Genomic DNA, 19,449 nt, shown 5'->3' with positions numbered 1-19,449 from the left:
ACAACATATTACAACAGAAAATATAGATTTCCTAAGAAAACATACTTAAAATTTCAATGAAACAGAAAACAGATTTCAGTTACAAACATGCTATCTTCTAGAATAATCAATCTCACATCGTAAGATTATACTCCTCACATCGTGAGAACTGGGAATTAGCATTTGACACAAAAACAAAAGTCGTCCGAAATTTTGTCTAGTTTTCAGATCATTTTGAATTTCGTCAATCGGAGTTACGAGTCATGATATATGGTTAAAATACTTACTAGGGGTCAAGCTGTCCAACAACATTCTTTATTTATATTTTTCAACTCCAGTCCTCCAAATATCCAGCTTTTGTCGGTTTCAATAATTTTCTTTGAGAATGTCCACTTTTGGCTATAAAATACAACTTAATCATTATAAGTACCAAATATCTTTGCAATTAACCAAATTATAGCTTAAAATGTATTAAAATATTGCCTAGAAATGTGTATAAATATGACACTATCAACCACCCCGCATTAGGATACGATTCGGAACAGGGCATTGCATCTTATGGGACTTTAAAATTTTCTCAAAAAATTACATTTATAAAGTATTAGAGAAGTTCGTTATGAAAAATACCTAAGACCGAAAGTACACCTTTAAGAAGTCATTTAAGACTCTCAAAGAAGCAATCCATAAGATGAAAGGAAATAAAACAAAAATGTTAGCATTTGGTAGTTTGAAATATGTAATGATATATGGTTAAAATACTTACTAGGGGTCAAGCTGTCCAACAACATTCTTTATTTATATTTTTCAGCTCCAGTCCTCCAAATATCCAGCTTTTTTCGGTTTCAATAATTTTCTTTGAGAATGTCCACTTTTGGCTATAAAATACAACTTAATCATTATAAGTACCAAATATCTTTGCAATTAACCAAATTACAGCTTAAAATGTATTAAAATATTGCCTAGAAATGTGTATAAATATGACACTATCAACCGCCCCGCATTAGGATACGATTCGGAACAGGGCATTGCATCTTGTGGGACTTTAAAATTTTCTCAAAAAATTACATTTATAAAGTATTAGAGAAGTTCGTCATGAAAAATACCTAAGACCGAAAGTACACCTTTAAGAAGTCATTTAAGACTCTCAAAGAAGCAATCCATAAGATGAAAGGAAATAAAACAAAAATGTTAGCATTTGGTAGTTTGAAATATGTAATGATATACACTCGACCAAACATTACACACGGAGTAAAGTTATAAGCATGTTTATATCTAATATAGGGAATGAGCATTGTGTAATGCCCTGCTCCGAATCGTTTCTTAATGCGGGTTGATGACCCAAAGATCGGATATCATAAGGCTTAGAGCCTTTGTGAAAGAGAGATTTAGACCCATTTGGGTGTGGATAATGTAATTTAGGTTATCTGGGAGTTCGGTTTGTGTTTTGGAACCAAGGGGTATATTAGTAAAGTGTCAGTTCGAGCTTTTACAAATATTAGATTTTTGTCCGGGAAGTTTTAAGGCAAGGATGTGTTGACAGAAGCGTAGAGCTTCTTGTTACCTTTCTATGGATATAAGGATCGTCAGAATCGGACTTATAACGGAGAAGTTATGGCTTTCAGAAGTTTGGTGGTTATAGGGTTAAACCCAGTACGCGGGGCGTACATAATTGTACGTTGGATGTACTAGTGTTAAGTCTAGTACGCGGGGAGTACGTATGTGTATGTTGGGCATACTAATCAAATGCATCATGGATGTTCTTTGGAGTACGGTGGGCGTACCGAAATTACACATGACGTAGTCCAGTCAAACCTAAACCCTAATTTAGGGTCTTGGAACTTATTTAAGCTTCTTAACTCACCACCAAACCCTATTATCTTCGGCCTCCATCCCTCTAAACCCGCGAAACGAAACCCTAGCCCCCCATTTGAGTGGTTTTTGAGCTTTTGGTGGTATTTCATGTTTTTTGGTGTTTATAGAAGAAGAAGGAACTTCTTGGAGAAGTGTGGGATTGCTTGAAGCCTTTGGATCCAGGCTTGTTGCATCTTGATCTACATTTGGAGGTATAAAGTTTCTATCTTGATGAATCTAGGTGTTAGATCTAGTTTAAGGAGTATTTTGGGTTCATTTTGGTCCTTAGAGTCATCCTTGTGAGTATGAGCTACTCCATGAGCTTAGAATGTTGGATCTTGGCATGTGAAAGGTTCCTTGTTCATAAAAATGTCATCTTGATGAGACCATGCCTAAATTTAGGTGTTTTCTATGGATTTTATTAAGGTTTTGGTACCTTAAACCATGCAAAGGAGTAAAGTTGCCAACTTTACGCGTTAATACATCTCATTAGGGTCATATTTGAGTTTAGAAGTCATTATCTTGACCATTAAGAGCATAATATGTATTTTTGGTCTCTAATGGGTACGATGGGCATACGTATGAGTAGGCTCAACATAATGGGAGTTTCGTGCATCAATCACTTGTACCTTGTGCTTCATTGCTGAGTACATGGGGCGTACGTCTCTGGTACGCAGGGCATACTCCCTATAGTTGTTATTTTGGTCCTTTTAAGTTTTGGGCCTTGTTGGGCTATTGGACTTCTGATTTTGGGCCATGTTTTGACTGTGTGCCTTCTTAGAATTGGTCACATGATAGTTTTTGGGCCCAATTAGGAAGTTGGGCTATATTGGGCTTTAGGTTGCCATTTTGGGCTTTTTGTGCAATTGGGTTGGGCTTTGGTATTGGGTCAAGTAAGAAAATGGTAAAATGGTATTTTACCCTTTAGGAAGTAGGTTTATAGAGTGGGGCTCAGGTTTTGGGTTTCAGGATAATTATTGATAAAGTTTTGTATTTATTGTTAGTTGGCACAAGGTTATTCAGTTCAGCAGCCCGAGTAGTCATTTGATTATCACCGGATCGAGGTAAGTTTCCTCACTGTGTTAGCGGGCTGAAGGCATAAATTCCGGCCCATGGTTTATTATGTTAGGATGCTAGATGTCTGCGTGACTCTTGCATGTGTTATGTGATGGAATGCTTACTTGGCAATTCCCCGATGGCGGGCAAGGCTCGATGACTATATTGTATGTTATTGTCTTTGTGATTATCGGATGTGTTCGTATGATTATATGTTGATATGTTTATATATGTACCGAGTGGGGCTCGATGCTGGACGGGGCCTGATGACTAATAGGTCTGTATACCGAGTGAGGCTCGATGTCGGGCGGGGTCCGATGTCAGGCGAGGCCTGATGAAGAGCGAGGTCCCAATATGTGATTATTATGTATGGTATGGGGTATTTTGAGAAATTACTAAGCTTTGTGCTTAACCAAGGAACCGAGGGATCATAGAAGATCCAGCCATATCAACATGAAATATCACTTTATTAGACATCGGGTAGAAGAGGGACTTCTCGTAGTAAAGAGGGTATCGTCAGAAGAGAACCCATCAGATACCCTTACGAAGGGACTGAGTAGGGTTAAGCACTTGCAGCACGGTAGGAGCATTGGGATGAAGGGCGATATAAGTTTTAGTGATTAGATAGTTCTGAAACGTGTAATAAATAAATTGTAATTAACGTTTGATGATTAAATAAAGGAGTATTATTTATAAGTAAAGTTACTGTCTTGTGTTAATTATTTACCTATTGTTTCACTTTGCATGTTTTGACTTCCTGAATAATAAGATTATTCGAACAGTCCACAGTCATTCATATATTGGAAGTAGATATGAAAGAAGACTGTCGTTAATTGGTTTGTAGACTGTCTAAAGTGTATTAGGCATAGCAAAAGCTTGCTGCAATGTTCATGAATGCTTATGAAATAAGATTTGAGCATTGGATTAAACCCACACTTACTTATATCACTTCATGAAATTTATCACGAGCGATCGTAAGACGATAATATCATATAGTCTTTAAAGCTAGATATATGGTTTATTGTTTGCGAGTTGGTTATGCATTGATAATGCATAAACGCATCAGTAACGTGATGTTATAAAATGCATTTTTGTGTATGATTTGATGAGTGAATAGTAAATGCATATAAGTCGAAGTTTATCTGTTCCTTTTTCCTAAAAGGGTCAAAGCGATATCTGGGCCCCTCGATGATTTGGTTTGACTTATGTGTCCAGCCCGGTCTGGACTGAGTTGATGTGTTCAATTAAGTTCTATGTCAGACAAATCAGAGATCGAGAAACAAACTGCTGGACAATAAGTATGGCTATGTTCCATGTAATTGTCCGCACGATATATTGAGAATGGAGGACTATATGATCTCTTATGTAAAGGATGAGTAAGAGTTCGACAACGACTTTTGAGAACTACGATTGCTAATAGGATTTTGAAGTCATACTTGCATCTATAGTTATTAGACTTATCCAAGTGGGAGACTGGTGGATTAGTGTCTAAGTCCATAACTATATTTGGTATGTACTTGACTCGTTTGTAGCATGGTCATTTTGGGTTGCCTTCACCGGAGCAACTTGACTTGATGATTAGTGAAGAAAGAGGATATTATGGCTTAGTAATATATTATATGAATAATATATTAAATGAGAAATCATATTGATTAATTAATATTAGTCAAGAATTAATTAAGAAATTAATTTTGTGATCAAAAGATATTAATTAAACTTAAGGGACTAGAATTGAAATTATAAGATAATTGGATTTTGGGCTGTGGATCATATGAATTAAGGGGTGGACGAAATTAGGGTGGAAGCCCACCTTGAAATCGTTCAAGGCCTTATTCCAGAAGGTTCCATTGGACTGCTTAAGGCCTAAGCTATCCAATTAGGGTTTTGACTAAAACCCTAGCAGCTCCACTATATAAGGACCCCTAGGGCTTCAGAAATCGGCTACCAAAAACCCTAAGAAGTCTTAGAGCCGATTTGAGCCTCTCATCCCCTCTCTCCAATATCATCCAATTTGCTTTGGTGTTTGTGATCCATTAGAGGCATCACATTTGAGATGCTAGGTTCTCATAAGCTAAAGATCGTCAAGCAACAATCAAGGTAACATTCTTATTGCTTATTTATGTTATTTTCAAGTTTTGTTGTATGCTAGATTAGGATGTGTAAGCTTTGGATGATTTGCATGTACAATAGAGAAACCTAGATCCAAAGCTTTAGGGTTTACATGTGCAACATAGGATCGATGTATTGCTCAAAACCCATCAATAAGTGCTTAAAGAGAAGAAACTTTGTGATTTTCATTTCTAGCACCAAACGGAACAAAGAAGAAGAGAGGGAGAGCATGACAAATCCAAAAATTGGCAGCCTTAGTTTGGAGAAAGAAGTGAGTAAAACAGGTAGCCAAAACTCGTCTAATACCTTTCATTTATACCAACACTTAGTACAAAAGTAATACATATAATAATGAAATCATTAGGATTTCTTACAGGCATGTCATGAGGTAATAAGCAAATCAAAAAGCATGTCTAACACCATCATTTCATATAGGTCACACAAAAATGAAAAGTTTTTTACTTTATTTAACTAGCTAGGTACATATGTTAACTTGATGGTTATTCAAAGAGACCAAAAAATTGTACATAACATTTAAATACATACCTTATGTATATTAAGCTAGTTTTGTTCTCTTTGTTATTATTTCTTAGAAACAATAATTCTGAATATGTTGGTAAAATATTATTTTCACAAAAATAATATTTTTCCAATTAAATACAAGTGTTGATATTTATTAATAATCTAAATTACTTTAATAAATAATCAATTAATTGTAACTTGCTATAAGGTATGACTCTATAGGATCATATGTCATTAGTAATATAATTATATAATGACTCCTGAGCATACAAGATCTTTCACTTTCTATCGGAGTTAGGCATTAAACAATAAGACTTTGCCCTATATTGTGATAACTAACATGCAATTCTCCAGGAAAAGAATATGTGTTTCACAACAAAACAAAACACATTCATTTGAGGTAACATTTTATCAAGGAGTTAGATTATCCAAGATACACTGAATCTAAAGAAGTTATGTGGTAGCGATGGGCTTTTAACCGAAAAAACAAATCCGATCAAGACTAAACTGAACCAGAACCGATTAGAATTACTTAGTGGTATTCAGTTCAGTTCCTGATTCCCCCAATCCCTCATTTTTTATTTTCGGTTCTTTCAATATATGTCCAATTCGGATTGATTTCAATGTCGAATACCTTCTTAGATAACACATTTACTAAGAGACCTGAGAAAGACCCGAGAACCAGAACCGAACCGGAATCAGAACCGATTAATGGATTCAATCCAATTCTCGGTTTCCCGTCCACTCCTTGACCGATTTTAGGTTCTTCCAGTTTTTGTCCGGTTCGTGCCAGTTCCAAACCGATTTATGTCCCTAATATGCGATACGAAAAGAATCCAACAAACATGTTTACCAAGAGAGTGGCATAAAAGTTAAAGATATGTATAGCTTCAACTGGTCAATTGAAGACTTGAGGTGAATGTGCAAACTAGAAAAAAGATGTTGTCTATATAACTTGGATGACAACAAATTGAATGACAGCCTCCAAGTGAGAGATTATTGAGCCTCCAAGTGAGAGATTATTGAGTTGTGGAGACTGATATATCCTTTCACCATTGAACTAACTGATAGCGAAGCATGAGCACAAAGTTACAATAGCAAAACCTCGACAGAGAGCAAGCAGCTTGGTGAAGCTGGCTAAATGGGTGAAGTCTCAGAGTGAGGTTATTGTCGAGGACTAAAGCGCTAGAATGTTAGAAGCAAAGGTTGGTCAATCTAACCAAGTACACCACATTAAATATTTGTGTTCTTATTGTTATTCACATCTTTATTATCTTGTTTTGTGTTTTGTCGAAGTCCTTAATCCCAACGTACACTCCATGCATGACCTCAAGTAGCGACTTTTGATATGTAACTCTATAGATGATGATGAACATGATCATGAGATCCAATCTTGGGTATCCCATTGTATATTGTATCACGATTGTTATTATACTATTATTAGTGTTTATCCTTGATTTTTGTATTAGTTTAAACATAAACAAGTCACCATGAACAAGACCCATTCTTTTTTGAATACCAGATACAACATTACCCTATCATGAAAAATATATTTATTACTAAATTTTTTTCCAAAAAGAGAATATTATACAAAAAAAAAAACAAAATACAGACGGACTACCATTGTACCACCAAGTAAGCTTACTGTACAACAGACTAAAGCTCACTTGAGTGAAGGCACTCGTCAACAAGGTGTCGAAGGTTAGGGTTCTCCATGGCAGCCACAATCCTTTCCTTGTCATTCAACTGCTTGTTAACTGTAAAAAGTAAAAAACCAAAATAAACTTTGATATTAGTTACCACGACTCCACGTGTCATTAATTAACTATAATTAAGCTTTTTTACCTGCTGCTTCATCTGCATGTGATCCAGGAGCTACTTTGATGTCTACCTGTAGGTAATATTTAATAAATATTTTATGAATAACAAGTAATGTAAGAATCATAATAATATAATATCATATATTACAAAATGATGAAATTAATGATTTTGTGTAGTTATGACCTTAAAATGTGGAGGGAAACAATCCTTGAGTTTAACCCTCAAGCATAAACCAATTACTGTTGCCATACTGCAGTGCTGAATGGTTGGGGTGAAACTTATCCTAAAATACAACAATCAAATTATTTAGCATTTAATTTTCTTTTTGTCTTAATTAATTAAGTCGTTTTGTCCTGATCAAATAAAAAAAACAAAAATAGGTAACTGTCCTTTTAAGATTAAATGCTTGAAAGATTTATAACCAAAAATATATTTAGAAATGAAAAGAGACCATTAATAGTAAGATATTGGTGAAACAAAGTAATCAATGTTAGCCTAAAACTATAGACATAATGAGTCACTAATGTTAGTTTCTTTTTAGTTGAATCGATACAAAATATTATTAAAATTCACAGGGATCACGAGAGTCCGATAATGGAATCTGCTCACTATTCACGAAGTACCTTTTCAATTCAGTTCTAAATCAACAAAAACAATTTTAGATACATAAAAATGTTTGATCTATTCACAAAAAGAAAATTATGCAACTAAACTATCAAAAATCGATGTTCATGTAGAAGATACGAGTTGTGAAATTTGAAAAATCATAAGCAGAAGCAGCGGAAAGAGATAATAAACTCACAGTATTCGGCCGAGCTTCTCGTCGACGGTGATAGATTCCTCCGATAGAACACTCAGCTGTTCCAACGAATAAGGATGCTCCGGATCTCTTATGTCCCTCACAAAATTTGTCGATCTAAAGTCAAAGATCACAACAAAATCATCTTAATTTCTAATCTTCAGCTCAATTACCTTACAAGCTGCAAGCAAATTAGTAGAACTAAAAAGAGAAACTGAAAATTAGAAAGCGTATAACAAATTAAGAGCTAATAATCAAGCGATTGCAAGCAAACGAATTGGAAAATGGAAAGGATATCATAAATATCAAGAGGATCAACGGCTTCATGATCGTCGCAGTGAAGATGAGCATCTGCTCGAGTGATTCTTTCTTTCTTTTCACGTACAATCGGATTTGCGTTTATCAATCCTAGAGTCATTGTTGCCTAATTTCTACCCCGAATTTAGCTAATCAGGATCAGGGGAGTGGTTGTTGATGACTTATTCTTTATTATTTTGTCTCAGAAGAAGACTGGTGGTTTTGCTTTTAATTTACAATTTTGCCCCCTCCAAATACAGGGTACTTGTGCCCACAGATTATATATTTCCAACTGTAAACTATTTGCTGAAAGTAAAAAATAGTGAAATACTTGAAAAAATATGACGTTCTTACTCTTCAGACACATGCTCATCATCATGCCCTGGAATGACTTTGTGCCTACAGATCACTAATCAAAAGGACTTAAGTCCCTAACAATAACATATGTTTATATTTGCATTCTCTTTGCATAAAGTGTCAAGGGTGTTTGGGAGTTCTTTTCAAAATTACTTAGTAATATATTAATATATTAGTGTTTCAAAAATTCAATAAGTAAAAAAAAATGTTTTATACACATCAATTTTTAATATAAAAAATAAATTTCTGACTTTTCCAAAAAAATCGATTGAAAAACGCTAAACGTTTTTATTTATAGAATATCTGTATTGTTGATATTCGCCCATGTATACTGGGCCCAAGTAAGCCCATGTATAGACTTACTGAAGTCTGAAGTCGCAATCTCCTTGTTTGCCTCATTTTTAAATCATTGGATAGATATGATTTATTTACGTAAGGCTAGTAATTCTCGATACGATCTGCAACACGACACGAAATAAATGAGTTTTGGTTGAGTTTTTCAACCCGTCAACCCGTTTATTAAACGGGTCATATATAGGTTTCTCAAAAAATAAACGGGTAGACCCACCAACCCATTTATATTATTAATAAAAAAAGTTATTTTATTTTTAAATGTATTTATGTATCAAGTATTAATATTTAATAAGTATTATATAATATATACCATTGATTCATAGACCATTTGACTGTTTTGATATTTTAACTCGTGGTGGATGGTTTAAGGTCGTAAGTCGTAACCTATAAGGCTAAATCTGTAACATGTTTTTATGAATGTTTTTAATTTTAATTTGGATGTTTAAGACTTAAATATCTAAAATTCATATATGTCTCAATCAACCATTAAGAATTTATTCATGCTTAATTGTCAATTTTATGTATGGTATATGACATACGAACCCCCCAACCTGTGAACCCGTATAAATAAATGGGTTGGCGGGTCATATATAAGTTTATGTTCCAAACCCATCAACCCGTGATCTGTCAACCCGTAACATGTATATTTAAATGGGTCGTGTTTGGGTTGATATATTTTAACCCGCCAACCCGCGAAACACCAACCCGAATACGACACGATTGTCAGACCTATTTACCCCGTGCTAGGTCCCATACTTGCATACATCAGATTTTTGACATAGTAGCTTTTCCACCAACAAAAATGTCAACATCTACCTCTCTTATCATATTTTTATGAGATTTTCAAGGTTTGTTGTTAGTTTTTCCAATTGAGAGACATGCTTTATAAATATTAGAATATATATTACGTTTAATATATCAATTTTATGTAAACTCCTATTGCTATAAAGCACATCTCTCAATTCATACGCCTTTTAATTGGAAAATTTGAAAGGGTTCACAAACAAAGTTGGTCGGATTACTTTTAACATATGTTTGTGAATGTTTTATTATAGTATTGTATTCAGTAGAACTCACGGTGTAAACATAAAATAATGATGTTTTACATTAAATAATGTATGTTTTGATACTATTGAGAAAGAAAACAACACGTTTTCACACATCCATGAAGTTGTTTTGGTAATTTTATAGATTTAAGTTGATAACCCAATTACCCATTAAAACTTCTCATAATTTTGGGACAATATACTTCTCAAATACTTTTGATTGCCTAGACAAATATATGTCATATTAATCAACCATGAGTTAAAAATACATATGCCTATTCAAATTCTTAGTAAAACTTCATCAACTATGAAGACTCAAGAGATTCCTCAATTAGCTTTTGGGTGAGAGATTTAGAGAGTCCCATAACACCATCAGAAGTTCCAATCTACATTAAACAAAATTAATTGATAAAAATTGAATATTTTATAATAATGTGTATATATTTGTTGATGGAAGTTAATAATGAGAGACTAACCACAGTGTCAACAAAAGGAGCAGTTAGTGGATGTTCAAGCATCAATCCTCCGGCAACATTAAGTGTCACCCCTTCATCTACCTACAACATTAGCTATAATCAATACCATAAAAAATAGAGTAAATTACATTTTTAGTCCCTGAATATAGTTAATTTTTGCAGTTTCGGTTCCAAAAAAGAGTCTTGCAATTTTGGTCCTTTGTTTGAAGTTTTTGTAGAGCTTCTAGACTTTGTTCCAAGTAAAATGACTATTTTTATACCTGATGTTACAAAAACATTACCAAAATCTCAAATAAGGACCAAAACTGGAAAAGCAACATTTTGGGATCAAAATTGAAAAAATCAGCTATTTTTAGTTTCCAAAAATGTAGTTTACTTTAAACTATATGCTCAAGAATTAAGATTATGTGTCATAAGTCAAACATTGTAATTTTCATGGAAGAAAGGAGTAAATATTGTTCTCTTACTCTTTCAAAAAAAAAAAAATGTTTTCTTATACATTACCAGCTTATCAATGGCCTCATCTGGTATATCATGAAAATAGACCTGCACCACAACAACAAGAAAATCAGCCAAATTTAATAAAAAAAAATTGTTTAATGTTTATAAATTCAACTATTAAGCCAACCCACACTTTCAGTGGATGTTCATAAGCCCCAAATAGTGCCCGATGGTCATTAGAATGTAGAAATTGACATCGACAGTCCAAAACAGAACAGAACAAGTTGTACTGTATCTGGCATGCACTGAAACTGGACTTGGCATGAGACTGATGTCAAAAGGTAAAGATAATGATAATACCTCCGACCTATCCCATCCTCGTTTCTTGATCCCTGTGGTAAGGTTAGTTACTACTACTGATCCCACAACAATAGCACAACCGCCTGAATAACCTGAGAAACATCACAATATAATAAGTCAACTTCTAGGCCCCACCCATGACAGGCCAGGTTGTACTGTGTATGACATTCATTAAACCGAGAACGAGATTGATGTCAACCACACAAAATTTGCTATCTTTTGTTCCACCCAAAAAGGTGGTCCAAGGGAGGACAAATACTCGCTCGTGATCTTTTGTATGTGTAAAAGACGTAAATACCCTCCTCAACAATTAGTTTGAAACACGTTTTCCTAAGCAAATAAAACCTTTGACAAAATGGCGTGCTTCTTCCTTGCTCGATGGTTTTTCACGGATCGTTCCTTCATACACAACCACCTGAAAAATTAAATCAAATGTAGGTAAGTAATAGTAATTAAATATCACCGAATTTATTATATGTGTGTGTATTTTATCAACATATATAAGTTTTTATTTGCAATAATGAAATTAAAATTGGGAACAAGGCAATGCATGTATACTGTGTCTGCTGTAATTAGCAGTGTGGGACGTGCGTTTTCCTCCTTATGTCCTGCAATTCCAAGCCTTGAAATGAGTGCATCAGCCTGATAAAAATTCAAAATCGATTAAAATAAAAAATTTATATATGAAAAATGAAATTAAACCCCTTTTTTCCCAAAATAAACACAAAAGATTCAAGAATGTACCTTTGCCTCAGCTAGAGCCACTACTAGATCCTCTGGTTTTTCCTTCCTAATGCTCTTTTCATCAATATCTGCAGTCTAAAGTTACATGAATGAATTTTCTATGTTTTCAAAATTGATCATTTCCAAATAGGCAATAGTTACATATAGAATGGATTTTGAATCTTTTAAAGTACGAATCGATTAAGATTAAACTTTATAGGTAAGTTACAAATCAAATAATATTGAAAATTGAAAGGCAACAGATCATAATGTCGCAGAAGAATTAGGGAATATTTCATAACTCACCATGATTGTAAAATCATATCCCATCTCTGCTAAGATTTTCCGACGAGCCATTGAAGAAGAACCCAGTATTATCTTCGCATTTTTCATCTTAACAACAAAATCAAACGAGAAATTCAATATCCGGCTTTATAAGCGATGTGAGCAAAACATAGGGATTACTTTAGTTTGTAGGTAAGAGTTCAGGAGAAGATAGTACTGCGAACCTTGACTCTAGGGTTCGCCATTGATGTCTGTCGCTCCCGCAAACCTTTATCTCCCTCACAATCGAAGAGAAAGATAAAATGTGAAAAGTGGACCCAACTGGCGGCAAAACTTGCGTCTTTTTAGATTGTTCGGCAATGGTCCCTCTATAATATTTCTACCTTCCAACTTTTGTCCTATATAATACGGATTGTATAATTTTGATTTAGGTTGATGTGATCCGGAAATAGTCATTTTATTTATAAAATTAGGGGTTAACAAAAACAAATAAGGAATCCGAAAAACCGCAAAAAAATCGAAAAAACCCAAACCCACATAAAACTAATGGTGAAGTTTTAAAATAAAATACAAATTTTGGTGCGGTGATGTTTGATCGATCCGAAGATGATGGAGGTCGATTCAAGGATGTCTCTGGTGATCTCAGACGCGATGAACTCGCGTAGCCTCTCATCTATTGGCTCGGAACCTGATCCCTCTCCTGTACTGCCAACTGCTGGCCTCTAAAGTAGTACCACCATTCTGAAATACAAAAGAAATGACAATTGTTAGTGATATTGATACCTCTGGAGGGATCACACTTACTACAAGTTCCCGGTTCTTATCTTGGCATTCCTCGATTCGGGTGCGGATCCTCTGCTTTCAGTAGTACGAACCCATACTACCTTCCACATCTATTCGTACCTTCTCCAAGGACTGTCTTGACTCCACCAGGTCCTTTTCACTACCGCTGATCTCTGCTACTCCTATCCTAGGCTTACCCTAGGAAACCTCCGACTTCACCCAACCTAGTCCTCAGCTGCTGAAGGCCTCTTGGTGATGCCAATTAGCTATTACCTGAATACAATCACACGTGACGAGGCTCGGATAATCCTTCAAGTAAGGGACTCATCCCTACAACGGTGAGGACTCAAACAAGAGCTACGCAATAGGGTCAAATCCAACACTCTGAGATTATTCAACCCTGATCACATGTGACTTTAACGTATTCACCTAATAGCTAACTCCCATCACTTCAAAGCCCACATAGCACAAAGCAAATAGCATTTGGACATATAGAAAACAATCTCAAGCAACTCTATCCTCGTAGAGAAAAAAAAAATGAACTAGCATACAATGCTAAACTCACACTATCAGGCATAACCTAAACAGGCCATCCTACTGCTGTCTACTCAATTCTAGCATGCAACTTTTCACACACTAAAGCACATAAAGCAGGCACATAAGGCATCACTCCTAGATCCTTAGTCCTATTCTAGCATGTTGTTCTACTGGAACTGATAAGCATAACATAAGCTTGTATGGGTACTTTGGGGAATACTTACTTGAGCATGGTCGGTCGCGCACATCACACACTTCGTTCTTTCTTAGAACCCTTTACTATCCTTTTTAGAAAACATTTTCTTTTTCCAAAATCTTTTAATCCTTCGATTTGAGTTCAAACACTTCCGAAGGTGTGTTCGAATCCCTCAAACCAGGGCTCTGATACCAACTTGTAACATCCCAAAAATGCGAGAAAAAATTTCGTTTTTAAAACATGTACTTAGCAAAACATTAGGAATAATTCATTCAACAATCATTTCATTTCACCAAAAGATGTTGCATGTCAGAAAACATTGTCACAATCATAAAAATGTCAGAGTACAATTTTCCCAGGAAGATATCGTAATGCGGAATACGAGCAGGTGTGTGTGTGTGTGTGTGATGTACCACTACCGCGCTAGCTCCTTCCCCTTTGAAGAAGAGGTACCCGAAACAAAAACTGAAAACTGTAAGCACGAAGTTTAGGGAGTTCCCCCATAATACCTCATACCATGCAAGCATACAACATGCAGCTAGGAGATACGGGCCTTGCCCACACTCATGAAGATACGGGCCTTGCCCACACTCCGCTAGCTGGGAGATACGGGCCTCGCACACACTCCACTATCTGGGAGATACGGGCCTCGCCCACACTCCACTCTCGGAGAGATATGGGCCTAGCCCACACTCAGCCGCTAACCCATATCATACAAGTATCACACAGACAACAAGTATAGACAACTCTATCATACCGGCATATATCATAATCAACTCAACTAAGAGATACGGGCTCGGACCACACTCTAATACTAACGTCTCGTCTACACGGGACAACATTGGTGCCTTAGACCAGTTACTACTGGAAGGAAACTCACCTCAAATTAACCGCCGATCTGTGTGGAAATTGACTGTCTGCTGCTGCTGCCGCTCTGGAAATCCTCCGGCTATAATTCCCACAAAATACTCAGTCAAATACTGCTAACCTCATTCAGGGTAAATTGTCCATTTACCCTTAACAAGTCATGAGTCAAGTCACAGTCAACTGCCAGTTGATCAGACTCGTCGAGTTGGCTTGCCAACCCGCCGAGTCCCTTTCTCTATACCCAAGGCCAATAGTCCTTCATACTACTCGCTGAGTTGTATGAACAACTCGCCGAGTTCACCTTCATCCGAAGAACACTCTAAGCTGTGACTCGTCGAGTTGTATGAACAACTCGCCGAGTTGTACTTGAGATAAGAAGACTACCATGAACTCGCCGAGTCATGGCATAGACTCGCCGAGTGACTTCATGAGTGAGTCTAGCTTCCAACCCACTGAGTCACACCCAATGACTCATTACTCCAAACCTGCCAATGCGAATAAGGGGAAACTCGGGGACTCGTGACTCGACTCGCCGAGTCAGATGAACAACTCGCCGAGTCGGCCACATGCAAAAACTATACACGCGATTATGCTTGGATCCAGCTCATGCCATTCATAGATCTGGGTTTCTAGGGCATGAATAACACGTAAAGTTTCCAACTTTACGTGTAAATAACCACCAATAAAGGTTTTAGGGCTCAAAATGCACCAAAATAGTAGATCTAGGGCTTTCATGCAATATGGCTCCATAAAGACAGCAGATCTAAGCTCCTGGAGCTCAACCACACCTAGATCTAAAGGCTAACAACTTATTACAACCCATAAAGCACAACAAGCTTGGGGGAAAAGCTCAAGAAGGACTTCTATGGAGCTAAAAGGGACTATAAGCATGAAAACAGGGGGAAATCGAGTTATACCTTAAGGAACGAATTGAGATAGCTCAAAGATGCCTGGCCTCCTCCTCTTCTTCTTGATCTACGTTCCTTCCCACTCCAAAACTTCAAGAAAACACACCAAAAGCTTCAAACTCACAAGGAACAAGGCTTGAACGAAGTATAGGGCTCTGAGGGTGAATGGGGGCGAGCTTGGGGTGGAAATGAGGGGTTTAAATAGGGTGCAAACCCTTGAAATTTAGGGTTTCAACAGACAACGGTGATTCACTGAGTCCAGAATATGGACTCGTCGAGTCGCCAACTTAAACGTGCTCCCGGATCCCGTCTCTACTCGGCGAGTCGGACCTGCAACTCGCCAAGTCCAAGGCTAAAATGAAAAAAATATGAAGATAAATTTTACGTACCAGAAACCAGGTGCTACAAATCTGCCCCACTTATTTTAGACTTCATCCTCAAAGTCTGCCGCTCGATCCTGAAACAGCTTGGGGTAATGCTCCATCATTTCTTCCACCGGCTCCCAGGTCTACTCGGACCCCTTTCGGTGCTGCCACTGCACCTTCACTAACTCCACCCTCTTGTTCCTTAGATCCTTCGACTTCCGGTCAAGTATCGCGACTGGGCGTTCAATGTACTTCAGGTTGTCATCAACCTGTATATCTTCTAACGGCACCACTGCGGAATCATCCACGAGACACTTCCGCAGTTGGGAAACATGGAAGGTTTTGTGGATCTGGCTGAGCTCAGCTGGTAGATCCAGCCTATATGCCACCTTGCCCACCCGGGCTACAACCCTGAACGGTCCAATGTATCTCGGGCCCAACTTGCCCCGCTTCCTGAGTCGGATGATGCCTTTCCAAGGCGACACCTTCAGGAGAACCATATCCCCGACCTGGAATTCCAGGTGTGATCGACGCTTGTCGGCATAACTTTTCTGCCGACTCTGCGCAGTCTGAAGCTTGCTCCGAACCTGCTGGATTCTCTCGGTCGTCTTGAGCACCACCTCGGTACTCCCCATGACCCTCTGGCCAACTTCAACCCAGCATATCGGGGTCCTGCACCTCCGACCGTACAACATCTCGAACGGAGGACGGTCGATACTCGCGTGGTAGCTGTTGTTGTACGAGAACTCGGCCAAGGGAAGATAGGTATCCCAGCTACCATCGAAGTCTAGCACTCAAGCCCGTAACATATCCTCCAAAGTCTGGATGGTCCGCTCACTCTGACCATCCATCTGCGGGTGAAAGGCGGTGCTAAAGTGCAGACGAGCCAACTCATCATGAAACTTCTTCCAAAACCTGGAAGTGAACCTCACATCTCGATCTGATATCACTGACACTGGCACCCCGTGTCGTGCCACTATCTTCCTGATGTAGATATCGGCTAACTTTTCCACCGAGATACTCTCCTGAGGAATAAAATGGGGGCTCTTGGTCAATCGATCCACGATGACCCAAATCGAATCCACTCCTCGCACCGTCCGGGGAAGCTTTATGATAAAATCCATCGTAATATCCTCCCATTTCCATAACGGGATATCCAACGACTGCATCTTGTCGTGCGGTCTCTAATGCTTGGCCTTGACCTTCCTGCAGGTCAAACACCGCTCGACGTACCACGCCACGTCCCGCTTCATGCAGGGCCACCAATAGTCTAGACGAAGATCCCTATACATCTTCGTCGCCCCTAGATGAACAAAGAATCGAGATTTATGCGCCTCCTCCATCATGATCTGGCGCACGCCTCCATGATATGGCACCCACACCCTGCGGTGTAGTGTCAATAACCCCCGACTATCATAATCGAAGGAGGTGACTTGACCCACTATTCGCTCACTCTTCCGATGTTCCTCCTTCATAGCCTCCTGTTGAGTCTCCCGAATCTGCTCCAACAGGGGAGTCACCACAGTCATCCTCATGCAAATATCCCTGATCGGCGCCGTCTTGCAGCTAAGCGCATCGGCCACCACATTGGCCTTCCCTGGGTGGTAAAGTATCTCGCAATCATAATCCTTCACAACGTCCAACCACCAACGTTGCCTCATGTTCAGATTCGGCTGGTCCATGAGGTACCTCAAACTCTTGTGGTCCGTGTAAATGGTACATCGAACCCCATAGAGGTAATGCTGCCAAATCTTGAGGGCGAAAACCACCGCCCCCAACTCTAAATCATGCGTCGGGTAGTTCGCCTCGTGAGACTTCAGCTGCCTCGAGGCATAAGCAATGGCATGCTCCCTCTGCATCAATACTACACCTAGGCCTAAGATCGACGCATCACAATATACCACAAAATCCTCTACACCCTCGGGCAGGGCTAAGATCGGCACCTCGTACAAACTCTATCTCAGAATCTCGAATGCTACCTACTGCTCAGGTCCCCAATGAAAGACCACAGCTTTCCTAGTCAACCGTGTTAGGGGTATGACTATCTTGGAGAAATCTCGAATAAATCTCTGATAGTAGCCTGCCAATCCTAGGAAACTCCGAATCTCGGATGGAGACTTCGGAACCTCCCACCTCATCACGGCCTCCACCTTGGCCGGGTCTACTGAAATCCCGTTCTGGTTGACGAGGTGCCCAAGAAACTGCACCTCGCGCAACCAAAACTCACATTTGGATAACTTGGCGTACAAGCTCTCCCTCCTCAGGGTCTCCAAAACCTCTCTCAGATGCTCCTCATGTTCCTCCTGTGTCTTGGAATAAACCAAGATGTCATCAATGAAAACTATCACAGACCGATCCAACATCGGTCTACACACGCGATTCATGAGGTCCATGAATGCGGCAGGAGCATTGGTGAGCCCTAACGGCACCACCACGAACTTATAATGACCATAGCGCATCCGAAACGCGATCTTCTGTACGTCCTCTTCTCTGGCCCTCATCTGATGATAACCCGAATGCAAATCGATATTGGAGAACCAAGATGCTCCCTGCAACTGATCAAAGAGGTCATCAATCCTCGGGAGTGGGTAATGGTTCTTCACCGTTACCCTATTCAACTCCCGATAATCTATACACATCCGGTGCGACCCATCCTTTTTCTTCACAAACAGGATCGAGGCTCCCCAGGGTGAACTGCTCGGTCGAATAAACCCCTTATCTAGCAGCTCCTGCAGCTGCGTAGACAACTTTTGCATCTCGGGAGGAGCCAACCGATAGGGTGCCTTGGCTATTGGAGCCGCACCAGGAACTAGATCGATCCTGAACTCTACATGACGCTCCGGAGGTATCCTAGGAAACTCCTCTGGGAACACATCAGCGTAGTATCGCACCACTGGAACCTCGCTTGCGCCTCTTTACCCGTCTCCCGGGTATCCATAACATACACGATGTATCCTGCTCAACCCTGTTGAAGGTAGCACCTAGCTCTCGCTGATGAACATACTGCAGGTCTGCGTTGTGGCCTCTCGCCGTGAATCACCAACTCTCCCCCACTTGGGGTCTTGATCCGCACTAGCTGTTGTGTGTAATCTATCACCGCCCCATTCGGGCTCAACCAATCCATGCCTATAATCACCTTGTTCCCCCGCAACGGGATGGGAACCAAATCCACCAAATAGCGCTCCTCAAATAACCTCAAAACACAATCCCTGAACACTGCTGATGCTCGCACCGATCGATCATCGGAAATCTCTACCTCTAAAGGGCAATCCAAAATCCCCGAAGACTCAGTAAACCTCTTGCTAAGCGCAAGGGAA

The 19,449-nt window shown here is 38.9% G+C and overlaps 2 protein-coding genes across 2 annotated transcripts; both read right to left on the bottom strand.

Moving 5' to 3' along the window:
- Positions 1–7,053: 7,053 nt before the first annotated feature.
- LOC145031883 (MIP18 family protein (DUF59)) lies at positions 7,054–8,651 on the bottom strand. The gene is made up of 5 exons (XM_078980537.1): positions 8,435–8,651; positions 8,141–8,246; positions 7,522–7,621; positions 7,363–7,408; positions 7,054–7,274 (listed from the first exon to the last, which is right to left on the bottom strand). The coding sequence occupies exons 1-5, from the start codon at positions 8,553–8,555 to the stop codon at positions 7,174–7,176; spliced, it is 474 nt and encodes a 157-aa protein (XP_078836663.1). The 5' UTR covers positions 8,556–8,651; the 3' UTR covers positions 7,054–7,173.
- A 1,692-nt stretch (positions 8,652–10,343) lies between these two features.
- Positions 10,344–12,831, bottom strand: LOC145031882 (Maf-like protein). Its single transcript, XM_078980535.1, has 9 exons — positions 12,701–12,831; positions 12,498–12,584; positions 12,213–12,287; positions 12,027–12,110; positions 11,814–11,883; positions 11,469–11,560; positions 11,172–11,213; positions 10,668–10,748; positions 10,344–10,577 (listed from the first exon to the last, which is right to left on the bottom strand). The coding sequence occupies exons 1-9, from the start codon at positions 12,719–12,721 to the stop codon at positions 10,497–10,499; spliced, it is 633 nt and encodes a 210-aa protein (XP_078836661.1). The 5' UTR covers positions 12,722–12,831; the 3' UTR covers positions 10,344–10,496.
- Between the last annotated feature and the right edge of the window lie 6,618 nt (positions 12,832–19,449).

This window comes from Lactuca saligna, chromosome 2 (genome assembly GCF_052625555.1).
Source record: "Lactuca saligna cultivar CGN05327 chromosome 2, ASM5262555v1, whole genome shotgun sequence".
NCBI classification, from domain to species: domain Eukaryota; kingdom Viridiplantae; phylum Streptophyta; class Magnoliopsida; order Asterales; family Asteraceae; genus Lactuca; species Lactuca saligna.
The sequence above is the reverse complement of the archived record's forward strand: the minus strand, read 5'-3'. Positions and strand labels throughout refer to the sequence as shown.

Coding starts and splice junctions, on each gene's coding strand:
- LOC145031882 (XM_078980535.1), bottom strand. CDS start 12,721: ATGGCGAACCCTAGAGTCAAG. Junction 12,111..12,212: donor TGGCTCTAGCTGAGGCAAAG/GTACATTCTTGA, acceptor AATTTTTATCAG/GCTGATGCACTCATTTCAAG. Junction 10,749..11,171: donor ATGAGGCCATTGATAAGCTG/GTAATGTATAAG, acceptor CTAATGTTGTAG/GTAGATGAAGGGGTGACACT.
- LOC145031883 (XM_078980537.1), bottom strand. CDS start 8,555: ATGACTCTAGGATTGATAAACGCAAATCCGATTGTACGTGAAAAGAAA. Junction 7,409..7,521: donor GTTTCCCTCCACATTTTAAG/GTCATAACTACA, acceptor TATTACCTACAG/GTAGACATCAAAGTAGCTCC. Junction 7,275..7,362: donor ACATGCAGATGAAGCAGCAG/GTAAAAAAGCTT, acceptor TACTTTTTACAG/TTAACAAGCAGTTGAATGAC.